Genomic DNA, 13,871 nt, shown 5'->3' on the forward strand with positions numbered 1-13,871 from the left:
TCTTCATATAGCGTCAGATATCAACTTGCAAATCTGTGAGCCACTGTCTGGCATTATCACTCAATGTACGGCTTCTACCCACCCCTTCTGGGCATTTGTAGAGATTGCAGCTTTCAGTTAAATGCTGTGATGTTTATTGGACTCTGCATTCGCACAGGGGCTGTCCAAAATGTGCATCTTGTGAAGTGTTGTTCTGAAGCATATATATCCACCTCTCAGTCTGTTCAGCTTGACCCATGCTCCTCTGCCAACGTTGTGCCCAATGGGGGACTCATCTGGTGTTGGTATAAAACACTGTAGGAATAGGTCAGACCTTTTCTAACGGTTAGCCCACTGTTGCTGCCCATAGGTTTAATTCAGCATCCCCAGAACGGCTGTACAGCCTGGATAGCTCCAGCATATGCTTATATGGAGATGGCCAAGGACCTGGGGAAGGAGATGTACCTTCTAGGTAAGGAGGAGGTGGAGTGCTGAAGTAACCATTCACACGCCCATTTAAGAATCCCATCTTGCAGTGGTATTTTGCACAGGGAGCAGGGATCAGAGAGTTGTGAGGTAGGACCCCATAAGTCTGCCACATCTCACTAGGACTGCAATGTGCAGAGCAGGAGTTTGCAAAGCTGGAAAAAAATAGTATTTGATGTCAACAGCTCATTAATCTGTGATTTGTCTCCATCAGGGAGACTCCCAAAAAAGCCCCATGCAAAAATGGCTCCTTGCCACAGTCTTGCCAGAAGGATGGGGGACAGTAGAAGACAAACTCCCTGCCTTGTGGCAACCACAGGAACAGTCTAATGGAGGTGCTCTCAGGGAGAGGTTCACACCTAGCGACCCAGGGCCTGATTCCAGGGATAAGTAACCATGGAGAGAGCAGTGAAGGAGAACCTATAGCCCCCATACTCACACTACCCCAGGTCACCATCTCAATGTGAAGAGACAAAGCACAGTGGTCAACAAGGCTTTGTGGAAACCTTGGCATTGCGCAATCCAGGAAGAGTAGTGTGAAAGCCACACAGAGAAGACTTTGGGGAAGGAGATGAAGAACTCCATGCTTCTCAGGGTGTATAAATGCCTTAGTGTTCTTAGTGACTTGGTGGGGTGCATACAGCGGGTCAGCAACAGAAAGAGAGGCTCTGCTGCATACCTCTGTTTGAAATACAGGGTCCTGGATTTGCTGTCCTAACACTAAAAAGAGAAGCAGGCAGGCATGATACTAGCAGGTTTGCTGCACTTAACTTACTTGATGCCACTTACAGTCCAATCTATTTTTGGCCATGTCTCTGTGGTTGACCCAGGCTGTTTTGTATTGGCAGTGCTTTTCAACGGGTGCTGGGAGTTTGAAGACCGTTACTGTACTCTTCCATAAAATTGGTGATTTTGATGACCCAAGCAGCTAGATGCCCATCACCCTTTCCTTGACCTTCTGAAAATATCAGTTTCACTGCAGCCCAGATCACGGACCAGGCTGTGAAGGGGGAAGGCCACCAACTTGAACCAAAAACTAGGGCTGCTATGAACACAACTCTTCAACCTTGCACTGGCTGAAGAGCAACATCAGTACAAGACAGCCTGTGTTTTTCCTGTGCAAGAGCCTCACACTCAGGGTACTGGCTCTCTCATTCCCTTGCACAGAAAATGTACTACCTGTGTTAACTAGCCAGATAGAGAAATGATTCTGAAAACAGTTCCTACCTTCCTTAAACTGAAAATGAATCACATGCAGTTTAACTGTTGTGACTGTGATGGTTTGCTGAGTTCATGTAGTCACTTGGATTGGGAAGCTGCAGTATTTTAAGGCACAAGTAACCCTGTGGTGCCCTGGCTGGTGCATTAGCTTTCTAGCAATTACCAGGCATTCAGAAGTTGTGGATTCAAGTCCCATCAGAGCTAAGCAATTTGAAATACTACTACCATACCCAGAAAGGGACTATCCACATTCACACAAGACAGGTCCAGGGAGCTGTTAAATGGCGTGCTACAGATCTCCTCCCCTCCTTTTCCCTCCACCAGGGGCAGACTTGCTCTGCAGCTGCCTGCATAAATCAGAGTCGCTGCTGCATTCTGGCGTGGTTGGGACAGGGGCAGCTGGGCCCCCCTCCAGCAGGGCTGGTGGGAACAGGGGACTGTGTGTCAGGAGGGGCGCTGGCAGAGCTGGAGAGGCTGTGGCTTGGGAATGATGGGGCATGGGGGCGGGAGCTGTGGGAGGAAGGGGCACCAGCATGGCCCAAGGGTCAGGGTACTGTAGGTTGGAAGTGAGGGGCACTGGCAGGGCCAGGGGTCTGCAGGTCAGGAGTGAGAGGCAGCAGCAGGGACATGGGGATAAGGGTTGGGAGTGAGGGGTACCAGCATAGCCAGGGGATGGGGGACTATGGGTTGGGAGCAAGGGGCACTGGCAGGGCAGGGTGGGGGTGGGGGGGTGCTGTGGCTTTTAGTTTTGTTTTACATTTAATTTCTGTGGCAATAACACTTGCTATTTACTGTAACAGTTAGAAAGTGTCCCCCCCTCTCCACAATCATATACAGATGTCCTCTTTTTTGAAACTGGAAATATTGTAACCCTACCTTTCCTTTCTGGACAGCCTGGGCATTTCATTATGCCACACAACAAACAGTGTTTCATAGACATCATCAGGGCTGGAAGGGACCTTGGGAGATCATCAAGTCCAGCCCCCTGCCCAAAGGGCAGGAAGTCAGCTGGGGTCATAGGATCCCAGCAAGATAAGCATCCAATTTACTCTTGAAGGTGTTCAATGTAGGTGCTCGAACCACCTCCGCTGGCAGACTGTTCCAGACCTTGGGGGCTTGGACAGTAAAGAAATTCTTCCTTCTGTCCAGCCTGAAACAGTCTTGCAGGAGTTTGTGACCGTTCAACCTCGTCATCCCTTGGGGCGCTCTGGTGAACAAATGTTCCCCCAGATCCTGGTGGTCACCCCGATAAACTTATAGGTGGCCATCAGATCACCCCTGAGCCTACGCTTTTCCAGGCTAAAGAGTCCCATGTCTCTCAGCCTATCATTGTAAGATCTGTTTTCCTGACCTCTGATCATGCGTGTAGCTCTCCTCTGGACTCTCTCAAGCTTCTCCACATCCTTTTTGAATCATGGAGCCCAAAACTGGATGCAGTACTCCAGCTGCGGCCTCACCAAGGCCAAGTACAATGGGAGAATGACGTCCCGGGATTTGCTCGAGAAGCATCTATGGATGCAAGCCAGCGTTTTGGTCGCTTTACTAGCCGTAGCATCGCATTGGAGGCTCATGTTCATCTTGTGGTCAATGATGACCCCCAAGTCTCTTTCTTCTGTAGTGCTATCCAATGTAGCACTGCCGAGCCTATAAGGATGCTGCAGGTTTTTCCTCCCAAGGTGGAGAACCTTGCATTTTTCGGTGTTAAACACCATGAGGTTCTCATCTGCCCATTTGCTGAGCTTGTCCAGGTCAGCCTGGATCACCCGCCTATCTTCTGGCATGGATGCTTTGCTCCAAAGTTTGGTGTCATCGGCGAACTTGGCCAGTCCGCTCCTGACTCCAATGTCCACATCATTAATGAAGATGTTGAACAGTATGGGTCCAAGAACAGAGCCTTGAGGGACCCCACTGGTCATAGGGCACCACGATGAGTGACTGCCATCAATTACAACCCTCTGGGTCCGACCACAGAGCCAATTTCCCAGCCAGCGGATCGTGGTGGAGCCAAGGCCACAACTGGCCAGTTTGGCCAAGAGGTGATCATGGGATACCAGATCAAAAGCTTTTTTGAAGTCAAGGTATATGACATCAATCTCTTCTCCCTCGTCCAGGTGATAGGTCACCTGGTCATAGAAGGAAATGAGATTGGTCAAACAAGACCTACCCGCAACAAACCCGTGCTGGCTATCCCTTAGGATGTTAGCCTGGGCCAGTCCATCAAGGATGGCCTCCTTAATAAACTTTTCTAAGATCTTCCCCAGGATAGAAGTCAGGCTAATGGGCCTGTAGTTAACCGGATCCACTCTCCTCCCTTTCTTGAAGATTGGCACCACATTGGCCTTCTTCCAGTCTTTGGGCACTACACCAGAGCACCAGGAGTTTTCAAAGATCCGTGCCAGGGGCTGGGCTATGACGCTCGCCAGCTCCTTGAGTACCCTGGGGTGCAGATTGTCAGGGCTGGCTGACTTGAAGATGTCCAGCTTCTCAAGATGTTCCTTCATGAGGTCAGCATTTATGGAGGGTAGGGGATCCCCATCACCCGGATCTCCCTGTCCCATAGCAGGCATGGGCGTCCCATGGGACTGATGAAAGACTGATGCAAAGTACCCATTTAATTCGTTGGCTTTTTCCTGGGCATCAGTTGTCAGTTGCCCCATCTGGTTTAGCAGGGGTCCAACGTTGCCCTTGCTTTTCCTCCGGCTCCCCACATATCTGAAAAAGGACTTTTTGTTGTCCTTGATGCTTGAAGCTAGTTGGAGTTCAGTTGCAGCCTTGGCTTTCCTGGTTTGCTCCCTGCAGGACCGGACCAGCGCAGAATAATCTTCCTTGGAGGTGAATCCCGTCCTCCATCCTTTGTAGGCTATCCTTTTTAGCCGTAGGAGGTCCGCTAGGTCCCTGGAGAGCAGGAGGGCTGCTGTGCCTTCTTGCTGCCTTTCCTCCGTGTTGGAATAGATTTAGCTTGTGCATTGAGGATCGCTTCTTGATCGATCCTTGAGAAGCAACCACTCTTCTTGAACTCCCATCTCCCTGGGGTCATGGTCCCTAAGGATCTGACCGACAAGCCTCTTGAGCTTGTCAAAGTTGGCTTTTCTGAAGTCAAGGACTTCTGTGTTGCTGACTGACTTGCCAGCTTTACGGTGGATGGTGAAGGTGATCAGCTTGTGGTCGCTGTCCCCCAGCTTCCCATCGATCACTAGGTCGCTGATTAGGTCGTCCCCCGTAGCCAGTACCTGGTCGAGCAGCGCTTTGCCTCTCGTTGGCCCATAGACTTCTTGAGTCAGGTAGAGGTCATCCACGCACGAGAGAAAGCTTTGCGACTGCTCGGATTTTGCTGAGTGATCTTCCCAGGAGATGTCCAGGTAATTGAAGTCACCCATGACAACCAAGGTCCTGGAGCAAGCGGCCTCAGTCAGTTCCCGGGCGAACTCCTGGTCAAGCTCAGGACTTTGAGTGGGAGGTCTGTAGTAGACTCCCACCATTGTGTCCCCTGTGCCGTATTCCCCACGAATTTTTACCCAGAGGGTCTCTAGCTGTCCATGCTGGTCGCCAACATCAGCTTGCAGGGACATGTAGCTTTCCTTCACATAGAGAGCTACGCCCCCGCCCCTTTTGTCAACACGATCCCTCCTGTACAGGGTATAGCCCTCTATACCTGTGGCCCAGTCATGGGTGGAGTCCCACCAGGTCTCCGTTATCCCAATGACGTCATAATTCTTTGCACTGAGCAGGAGGACGAGCTCCTCCTGCTTGTTGCCCAGGCTCCTGGCATTAGTGTACAGGCAGGCAAGTGTCCCCTTGGGGGCTCTTGCCTTGCCCACAGGTTGTGCCAGGGCTGGGGCAGGGGTGGGGCAGGGGTGTTGAACCTTGTTTGTTCCCACTGGCAGCTCCTTGGGAGATGGTCCAGCTTCCACCACGCACCTATAAAGACCTCCAGAGATGGATGAGGCACACAGGTCCTGCACAGCACCAACAATGAGAACACGAGAAGTATAATGAACGTTCTGGCCCATTTTGCAGGAAATCAGACCGAATTCCTATCTGTGTCCCTTTTGCCTTTAAAACAGATGGATACTTCAATTTTCTAGCCATTTTTTTCAGATGCGGCTGTCACTCTCCTCAACAGGGACTATTGGCACAAAGGGAGCAGGCCTGCAGGCTTTTTTCTGAAGGTAAAGTCCAGCCACCATCTGTCCAGGGAAGGAAAAGACCCACTTCCCTCCACATATCATAAACACTATAAAGCCTTTTCCTTAACTGTTCTCCAGCCACTCCTCCTTGAGCAGAGTCAAAGCATGAGGAAGCCTGGAAACCTTTTGGGGAAGGCTATGAGTGAGCTAGGCAGCAACCTTAACTATAGCAAGCTTGGGCATTAGTCCAAAAGAGGACAACTGTATACGATTGCAGAGAGGGGAGGCACTTTCTAACTGTTCAGTAAATAACAAGTGTTATTGCCTCAGAAATTAAATGTAAAACAAAACTAAAAGCCACAGCAACCCCCTGCCCTGCCAGTGCCCCTTGCTCCCAACCTACAGCCATACTAAGCTAAACTGACTCCTTTGCTGTGTTTGCAGACAGGCTGGCCGGAGCTCCCTGACACCCAAGTCATCGCTGTGCTTCTTCCATGGCCTCTGCAAGGGATCCAGGATCCTTGTGATCATGGGTCCCCTGGTCGTGCCGACTCCTGCCCCCAAAGTCACACAGCTAGGTTGTCCGACTTCAACTCCAACACCGACTCATCACTTAGCACCACGCTGAACCACATCGGAGCATCTGCCTCCCCTGCCAACAGCCCCATGCAGCTGGGGGCTGCCCTTGGCCTGTAGCGGCCGCCGCGTCTTGCCGGAGGAGCAACTGCGGCTCAGGGCAGGAAAGCGCCCCCTCGCCCCTGGGGACCCGCACAAGGAGAGGTGCTGCACGTGGCCCCTCCAGGCTGCTCCGAGCAGGGGCCTGCAGGAAATGCAAGCTCCCTCCCCGGTTGCTTTTGGAGCTGGGGAGCGCACGGTGGTGGCGGCTGTGTGCGCGCGCAGCTGTCACATCCACGCCAAGGCCCTGCCGGCCTGCTCAGGCAGCGGCTTGTAGCACGCACATCCCGCCCGCTCTGCCCGCCTCTCCAAAGGCACGTCAACCCCAGCCCGCGCGTCCCCATGGCAACATGCCCCGCCCCGCTCCCGGCGCGCCCTCCGCTCCCGCTCCCTCCGAGCCCCGCCCCCGCGCGTCTCCGTGGTTGGCAGGCCGGGCCTCCCGATCCGGCCCAATCGCTGCGCTGCCGGAAGTGGCGTTTTCCCCGCTACTTGATCCGTGGGAGAGGGACGCCTCCTTCCCGGAAGTGGTGGTGCCCCACGTGGTTCCGCCTGGCAGGTGGGGTGGAGGGGGCCGCCTGCCCCCGCCCGGCCCCTGCGCACGGGCATGGGGCGGCCAAGGCGGGAGGGGAAGCGCCGCTGGCGTCGAAGGGGGCGGGCGGGGCACGGTACCGCGGCTGCCCCGCCCCCGCCGGGGTCTGACCGCGCTCCGCGCAGTGGGTCCAGGGGCTGCCGCGTAGGGAGGCGCCGCCAGCTCCTCGGGGCCCCCGCGGCCTCGGGTGCGCTGGGGTCGTCGTGGACGCGGCTTCGGGTGTGGCTGGGTCTGCCCGGGCCTGGGGCAGCGCTGACAGTTTTTGTGCCTTTCCAGGAGATCCCAGCCCTGCCCCAGCTGCACGGGACACACAGCTCAGGTGATGGATCCTGTCCGGGCACAGCAGCTGGCAGCAGAGCTGGAGGTGGAGATGATGGCTGACATGTACAACAGGTCATGACCCTGTCCAAAGACCCCTGCAGGGCTCTGGGCTTTGCTCCATGCTCCTAAGGGTGGGGTGGGGGGGGAATGGGGAGGAGGAGAGAGGGAAATGCCTGCCTGTGCGGTGGTGCAGGCCACAGGGCTCCTGCTTTCAAGTGCAAGAATATCTCTATGTCCATTTCCTTTCTGGGGGGCCCCTGCAGGATGCAGGTTGTGTTTAAGGAGCATCACTATAAAGCTGCGTGTATGTGAGTGGGATCCCTGAGTTGAGATGTCTGAGATCATGTGGTTGGATGGAAATACACTGGTCGAGCTATGTGGGGAGTATGGATCTGTGATGGCAGGGGGATGGGGCTGCAGAGCATCAGCAGGGTTGCGTGCATGTGGAAAGGAAAGCCTAGGATGCAATAGCAGGGTAGGTGCAGTGGCCGTATAAGTATCCACAGAGTGGGGTGGGGGAAGAACTAATGTCTGGAATGGTTGCTGGGCTGTGTGTGAAAGGGACTGGCCTGGTGAGCAGGGGCGTGTGGAAATTCTCATAATGTCTCCCTCCTTTGTACCCCAGGATGACCAATTCTTGCCACCGTAAGTGTGTCCCCCCCCACTACAAGGAGGCTGAGCTCTCCAAAGGGGAGTCTGTATGCCTGGACCGCTGTGTCTCCAAGTACCTGGACATCCATGAACGCATGGGCAAGAAGCTGACGGAGCTCTCCATGCAAGATGAGGAGCTGATGAAGCGGATGCAGCAGGGGGCTGGAGCGGTTTAAGAATCCCTCTTCAGCTTTGGACAGCAAGCGTGATGGGCCCTGAGTGCACTGGACTGTAGCCTAGATTCAGCCCTGGGTCCCCTGTCAATAAAGCCTCGATAGTTTTGTATGAGCAGCACTGGGCCTCTGCCTTCCAACAAGGGGATCCTGTGCTGGGGTTCACTGATAAGCTGTTTCTTGCTGAGTGGATGAGGTCCTATCTCTCTCTGCCCTTCCCAGATGATGCTCCCAGTGAGCAGCATTGTCCCAAGTGTGGATGAGGTCCCAATCCTGTCCTAGTGGTGTCTCTCTTTATTAACTAATGGAGCAAAGGCTTGATCCAGGGCAGTTTGTGATAAAGTGTCCTCTTGTAGGAGGTGGGGCTAGAACCCTTGTCCCAGCTGTTTACCCCTTTGATGGCATGATGGATTGGCTGCAGGGGGTACTGCCTCTGGGTGGGTGTAGATTTCCCATGGTATTGTGCTTATCAAATCTCTGTGGCACTTTCACTGAGAACAGTATGCCCGTGTCAGATTTGGGTAATCCCCTTCTCTGGCTGCAGTTTGCCTTTCACTTTCAGGCCCAAACTCTGTGACAGAGCTTGTTCCTATTTTCTGGTGGGCAACCTTTGCACTCCCCTGCCTGCATTTTGGTTTGGGGAGACAAGCTACTGGCTGTGATCTGAAGAACTTCCTTCCAGTGCTTGATGGCTATAGCTGCTAGGTGTGGCCAGCAGGGGGCATGGTGCTGCCAGGGAAAGCACATGGGACTTTCACTTGGCTTTCAGCTCATGGCTTTAGTAAATATTTTTACAAGCTTGGCTCCTAATTGGTGTTTTCCTCCTTTCTCTCATTCCAGTTTCTGATTTGTGGTTAATTGCATGGCAGCTCCATTTAGCCTGAGGGTGAAGCTTCTAATCCCAGTGACCTCCAGGGAGTGGCTAAGAGTTGTTTTTACTGCATGCAATTCAGTCCTCCTGGGGCTCAGTCTGGTTTTCCTGGAAGATGCTGCATGATGGTTTCCTCAGATTTTGCTGGCAGGAAAAACTATGTGTACAGCAGCTTTTGTTTGCGCTGGGGACTATGCAGGCACATGGGAGGGGGATTTTGAGGCTGGCTTGAGGGTACTGACAGCTAAAGGAAGGCTGTAGCAGCAGGTGAGGGTAGGGGCTGTGTTGGAGGAGACTGAGAGGGGGTTGCATGAGGCTGGTGGGTTATAGGGATAGCAAACAGGAGGGGGAAGGTCTTACTGGCTTGGCTTTGTCTAGTTTTAGCCTCTGATTTATTATGGTGAGGGAGCCTAGGGGAAGCACAGCGGGGTGGGATCTATAGCAGGATGTTGTCTACCATGGACAAGGAAGAGATCAGCAGGGGGCAGAAGGAAGTAGGGTTAAGAGTGTTTGGGGGTTAGAGAGATGGACATTGAGGACTATATATAGACCAAATTCCTGGGGGGTGGGGGGGAGTAGGACCCTCAAGGCCTAATGAGAGTTAATTCTCTAGGGGATAGGAGTTGATGGAAGGAGGATGATTTTGGCAACTCCCCAACAGGGCAGCCAAGTTTAGTGGGGAGGATGGGCCTGAGTGTGCCCCTTGGGTGAAGCTAAAGGTTCCTAAGTTCCAGTTCTTTAGTCCCAGTCTCTAGTTCCTTATTCCTGGTTCATGGCTGGTTTTTCAAAGCTAACTTTAAATAATTTAAAGTTGTAAAATTATACCATGTATCAAGTACATAACCTTGAATAAGAAGATGAGATTAGGCTGGGATTATGAAGCAAAATCATTTTCAGGTCTTCCCAAACTACACCTTTTCACCAGTGGGGGGAGGGGGCAGTACTTCTGAATAAGTCTGAGCAGGATGCTGATTGAACTGAAGTTTGGTTTTCACTGCTCGTCTGCTAACTGACAGCCCCTCGGGTATGTGTGCGGTGTACATTTCCCCAAATAAGCATAATTTGGGCTGCGATTATGGGGCAAGATCAACTTTAGGTCACCACAAATCATACATCTCCATGCCCAGGGGGACTGTCCTGAAGAAATTTGGGTAGCTCCTAGCCTGACTCAGAGCTTGGTTTTTGTGTGCCAGCCTGCCAACCAATGGTTCCCTGGGCCATGTATTTACATGGTACTGAATAAGGAGGTGGTTTTGGGCTGGAATTATGGATGAAAAGCCTTTTCAGGTCACTCCAAACCATACATGTCTGCCACTGGGAGATTCTCCTGAGGAAGCCTGGATAGGCCCCTGCTCAACCCAAAGCTTGGTTTTTGTGTGCCTCTCTCTCGAATGATGGCCCCCTCCCCCCCGCAGAGCTGTGTGGTATGTATGTACATAGCACCAAATAAAGAGCTGATTTTGGACTGGCATTACAGGTGAAGATCCTCTTTGGGTCACTCCAAACTGCACCCCTCGGTCATTGGGGGACTCTTTCCAAAGAAGCCTTTTCAGGTTGCATTTAATTCTTGGCTTTGTCCACAAGAGATTTCTATACATGACATGAAGTAAACTGGTAGTGTAAGAGTTGTGTTGTAGCTGTGATGACATTAAGTCAATCGAAATAAAAATATATGCATATCTAGTTCTATATCAAATTATTGAACCATGCTTTCTCAAATGTCAATCACTGACTTCTCAGAGACAGTAGGACCTTGTTTTCTTGCCCCCCCAAATGCCTTTTTTTGTATCTTGTATTTAGGTCTTTTGTATTTAAGTAGATGGAATGTTTCTAGATAAAACATTTTGCCAGTGCTGATCAATTCAACAGAGGACAACAGACATTTGCAAATTCATCAGCGTTCAAAGGTTTTCTCATTGCAGGTACAAGGTAGTTGAGGTAACATGCAATACTAGCAACCATTTTGTGCGTTTCCACAGACTTGGTGAGACTTGGAGCCGGTGTTACTATGATGGAATTTTAGAATTAAAAAGGTAGGATGTGGAGATGCACCAACAGTTGAAGAGTTCTCCAGAGCTCTTAGGAAAGCGTGCCAAGTCATGTTGTTTCTTTATGAATCTTTATTGTTTCTGACATCAGGAAGGACATGCATAGATAGATAAATACATACTAAAGTCTCACTCTGGGAATTAAGAACACAGGACTAGTGCTAATGTAGGTCAGGTCAGGTTTGGAACTACCTGCTAACACTAAGTGCTGAGCACCGGTTAAATAACCTGGCAACCTCTAGGGTACCAATGGCTTTGTGCAGAAGAACACCTTAGTGGGGGATACTAGTTTTACCTCTGGCAGAGGAAATGCCGCCAGAAAGTTGAACTGAAATCCACTCTATGACTGAATAGACTGGGTTCTTGAACCCTGGTTGGCACTCAGTCTAGGAGTGGAGCTCCGATAGATGGACAAATGGATGATCTTTGACCTAGCACCTTTTGCAGGCAGGCTGGTTCTGAATGTATTGGTATCTGCCTTTCCTTTGGATTAAACCTGCAAAGCCGACAGAGGGACACTAGTGTATGGAGAGCTCAGTGTCTCTGTATACGCTACTCAGGCTTTTGTGCCCTAGAGAGGTCACTCCAGCTTTGTGTTATCTTTCAAGGAAGGCTTACGTTCAGTGAGCTGATGTCTCACTTGGAGTAATTCTATTGTCTTGTGAGATGGATAGATGCCTACTAATACTACTACTACTTTTGATGCTAATACTGTGATTTTCTGTTCTCATCTATTTTCTATGTTCTGTTATTGAATGGAATGGTATGCATTGATTATGATGATTTATTTTGCAATTAATACCATATTTACCTGAATCCAAAATGGCTTTGAATGTAGGATAACTATCCCAAATAGGTAGATTCCATACATGGAAAATTATAACATTATAATTCTATAATCTGCTGTAATTTTCCATGTATGGAATCTAGTTATTAGAGGGTTGTCTTAAATCTGTCCTCAACCATGGAATGGGGGAAGCAGGCAGCCCTGACCCTTGCTCTCCTGCCCTATGCCTGTGCCCTGTCACTTGTCCCCTGACCCAGAGCCCACCACTGGCTCCGTGTTCCCAGCCTGTACTGCCACCTAATCCCCACCACGTGCTGCTGTCCACCCCTGCTGCTGCCCAATCTCCAACACCTGCCTGATCACAATGCATGCTGCCGCCCAATTCCCCATGTGCTTCCCAGTGTGCTGCTGCTCCAACCTGTGATCCCTGCTGCTTCCCAATCCCCCCATGCAAGCTATTGCCCAGTCCCCCAACACATGCTGTTTCCTGATCCCCTGCCCAATCTTGAGTATATGCTGCTGCCCTCCCCTACCCACACTAATGTCCCATTCCCCACCTGATCCTCACGTGTGTTTCTTCCTGATCTTTATGCAAACTGCTGCCCCATCCTTTGCCTGATCCCTGACCTGTACTACTGTCTAATTCAGGACCTAGCTGGAGACCAGAGTACTGGTGCTCTCATCCAAGAAGAGGCATGTTTTTCCTCATGTTGAATGAGGGACAAAAACTTGTCTTGGATTTGAGTAAATATGGTAATAAATATTAAGCTTGGAAAAATCAGTGTGAGTTTACACACACACCATATGTTTCCATGAGAAAAAATGAAGGAGAGAAAATGTATAACATTGTATTTCCTGCCAGAAAGCAATTTAAATAAATGTGTTTTATTTTACCTTAATAAATAATAAGTAAAAATAATAACAGGGACAAAGTAGAAAAAATAATTCTAAATGAATAACATCACACATTCATAATGCAATGACATGTCAGGTGCCTATCTAAAAATTCTCCTATTGGCCAAAATGTCTGTCTGAGAAGACCGTTGCATGTTTAATAAGAAAAACCAAAGAAGAATAACCATGGTGTAATTTTTAGCATAGTTTAAACCTGAACCGAAAAGTCAAGTAATGCAATGATGTCCCAAGTCATTCAAGTAGGTTCCATGTTCATAGTGATATGTATTAAAAAATTTAGATTTCTATATATGTGTACCCTGATTATGTTCTGCATCTTTGACCAAGGTTATGTTCCATCGTGAAAACTTTCTGTAATTCCTTATCTCCACACCTGTATTAGTATGCAGTAGGTACACAGGTTTGAAGGGCTCCTCAAGCCTGTTTTCACTCTTTGTAGTCTTGTTTATACTGTTTGACGTACACAATGGTAAAGACAGGAGAGAAACAGTAAGGTGAGAGGCAGGTTAAAAGGTAAATGAGGTTTTGTGTTTATCAGCCCTCCCTTTCATATTTGTGAAGTCTGATGCTGATGTCAAGTTATACAAAGGTTGTAATCCATGCCATAGTCTGCAGTGTGTGGCCCTCACTTTTGGCACAAAGCACAGGTGTGGGCAAAGGGGAGATATTCCAGGCAGGAGTCATTCCCTGGACATTTTCAGTCAACTCCTTGGATTAAAAGTGGTTTTGAACACAGTACTATGTAGTAAGTTTAGGTGATTTGTTATAGTAAAAACAGCTGAAAAAAATCCCAGAACCTACCACTGATAGAGGTCAGGACCTAAAAGATCTGGGGTTTCATGACAACCTGAAGAGGACCAGCAGAAACCCCTGGCAGGATGGAGGAGTGGTGGATACCCCTGATGGAGTGGAGGAGCAGCTGAGACCTCCCAGTGGAGCAACAGAAACTCCTAGCAGAGCAGTAGAGACCCCGTGGTGGTGGCATCCACAGCAGCACACCCTAGCATTGCACCCTACCACCACTCAAC

General features: G+C 50.3%; 1 protein-coding gene across 2 annotated transcripts; it reads left to right on the forward strand.

Annotated features, from left to right (window-relative positions):
- Positions 1-6,902: 6,902 nt before the first annotated feature.
- On the forward strand, positions 6,903-8,340 carry TIMM10 (translocase of inner mitochondrial membrane 10). 2 transcript variants are annotated; one of them, XM_090032128.1, is made up of 3 exons: positions 6,903-7,044; positions 7,354-7,470; positions 8,024-8,340. In XM_090032128.1, exons 2-3 carry the CDS (start codon positions 7,400-7,402, stop codon positions 8,223-8,225), a joined length of 273 nt encoding a protein of 90 aa, XP_089888254.1. In that variant the 5' UTR covers positions 6,903-7,044; positions 7,354-7,399; the 3' UTR covers positions 8,226-8,340. The 2 variants fall into 2 exon arrangements, with proteins under 2 accessions (XP_089888254.1, XP_089888255.1); XM_090032129.1 differs by lacking the exon at positions 6,903-7,044 and adding an exon at positions 7,246-7,264.
- Positions 8,341-13,871: the final 5,531 nt, after the last annotated feature.

This window comes from Crocodylus siamensis, chromosome 2 (genome assembly GCF_052110815.1).
Source record: "Crocodylus siamensis isolate JL-2025a chromosome 2, ASM5211081v1, whole genome shotgun sequence".
Lineage (NCBI taxonomy): Eukaryota > Metazoa > Chordata > Crocodylia > Crocodylidae > Crocodylus > Crocodylus siamensis.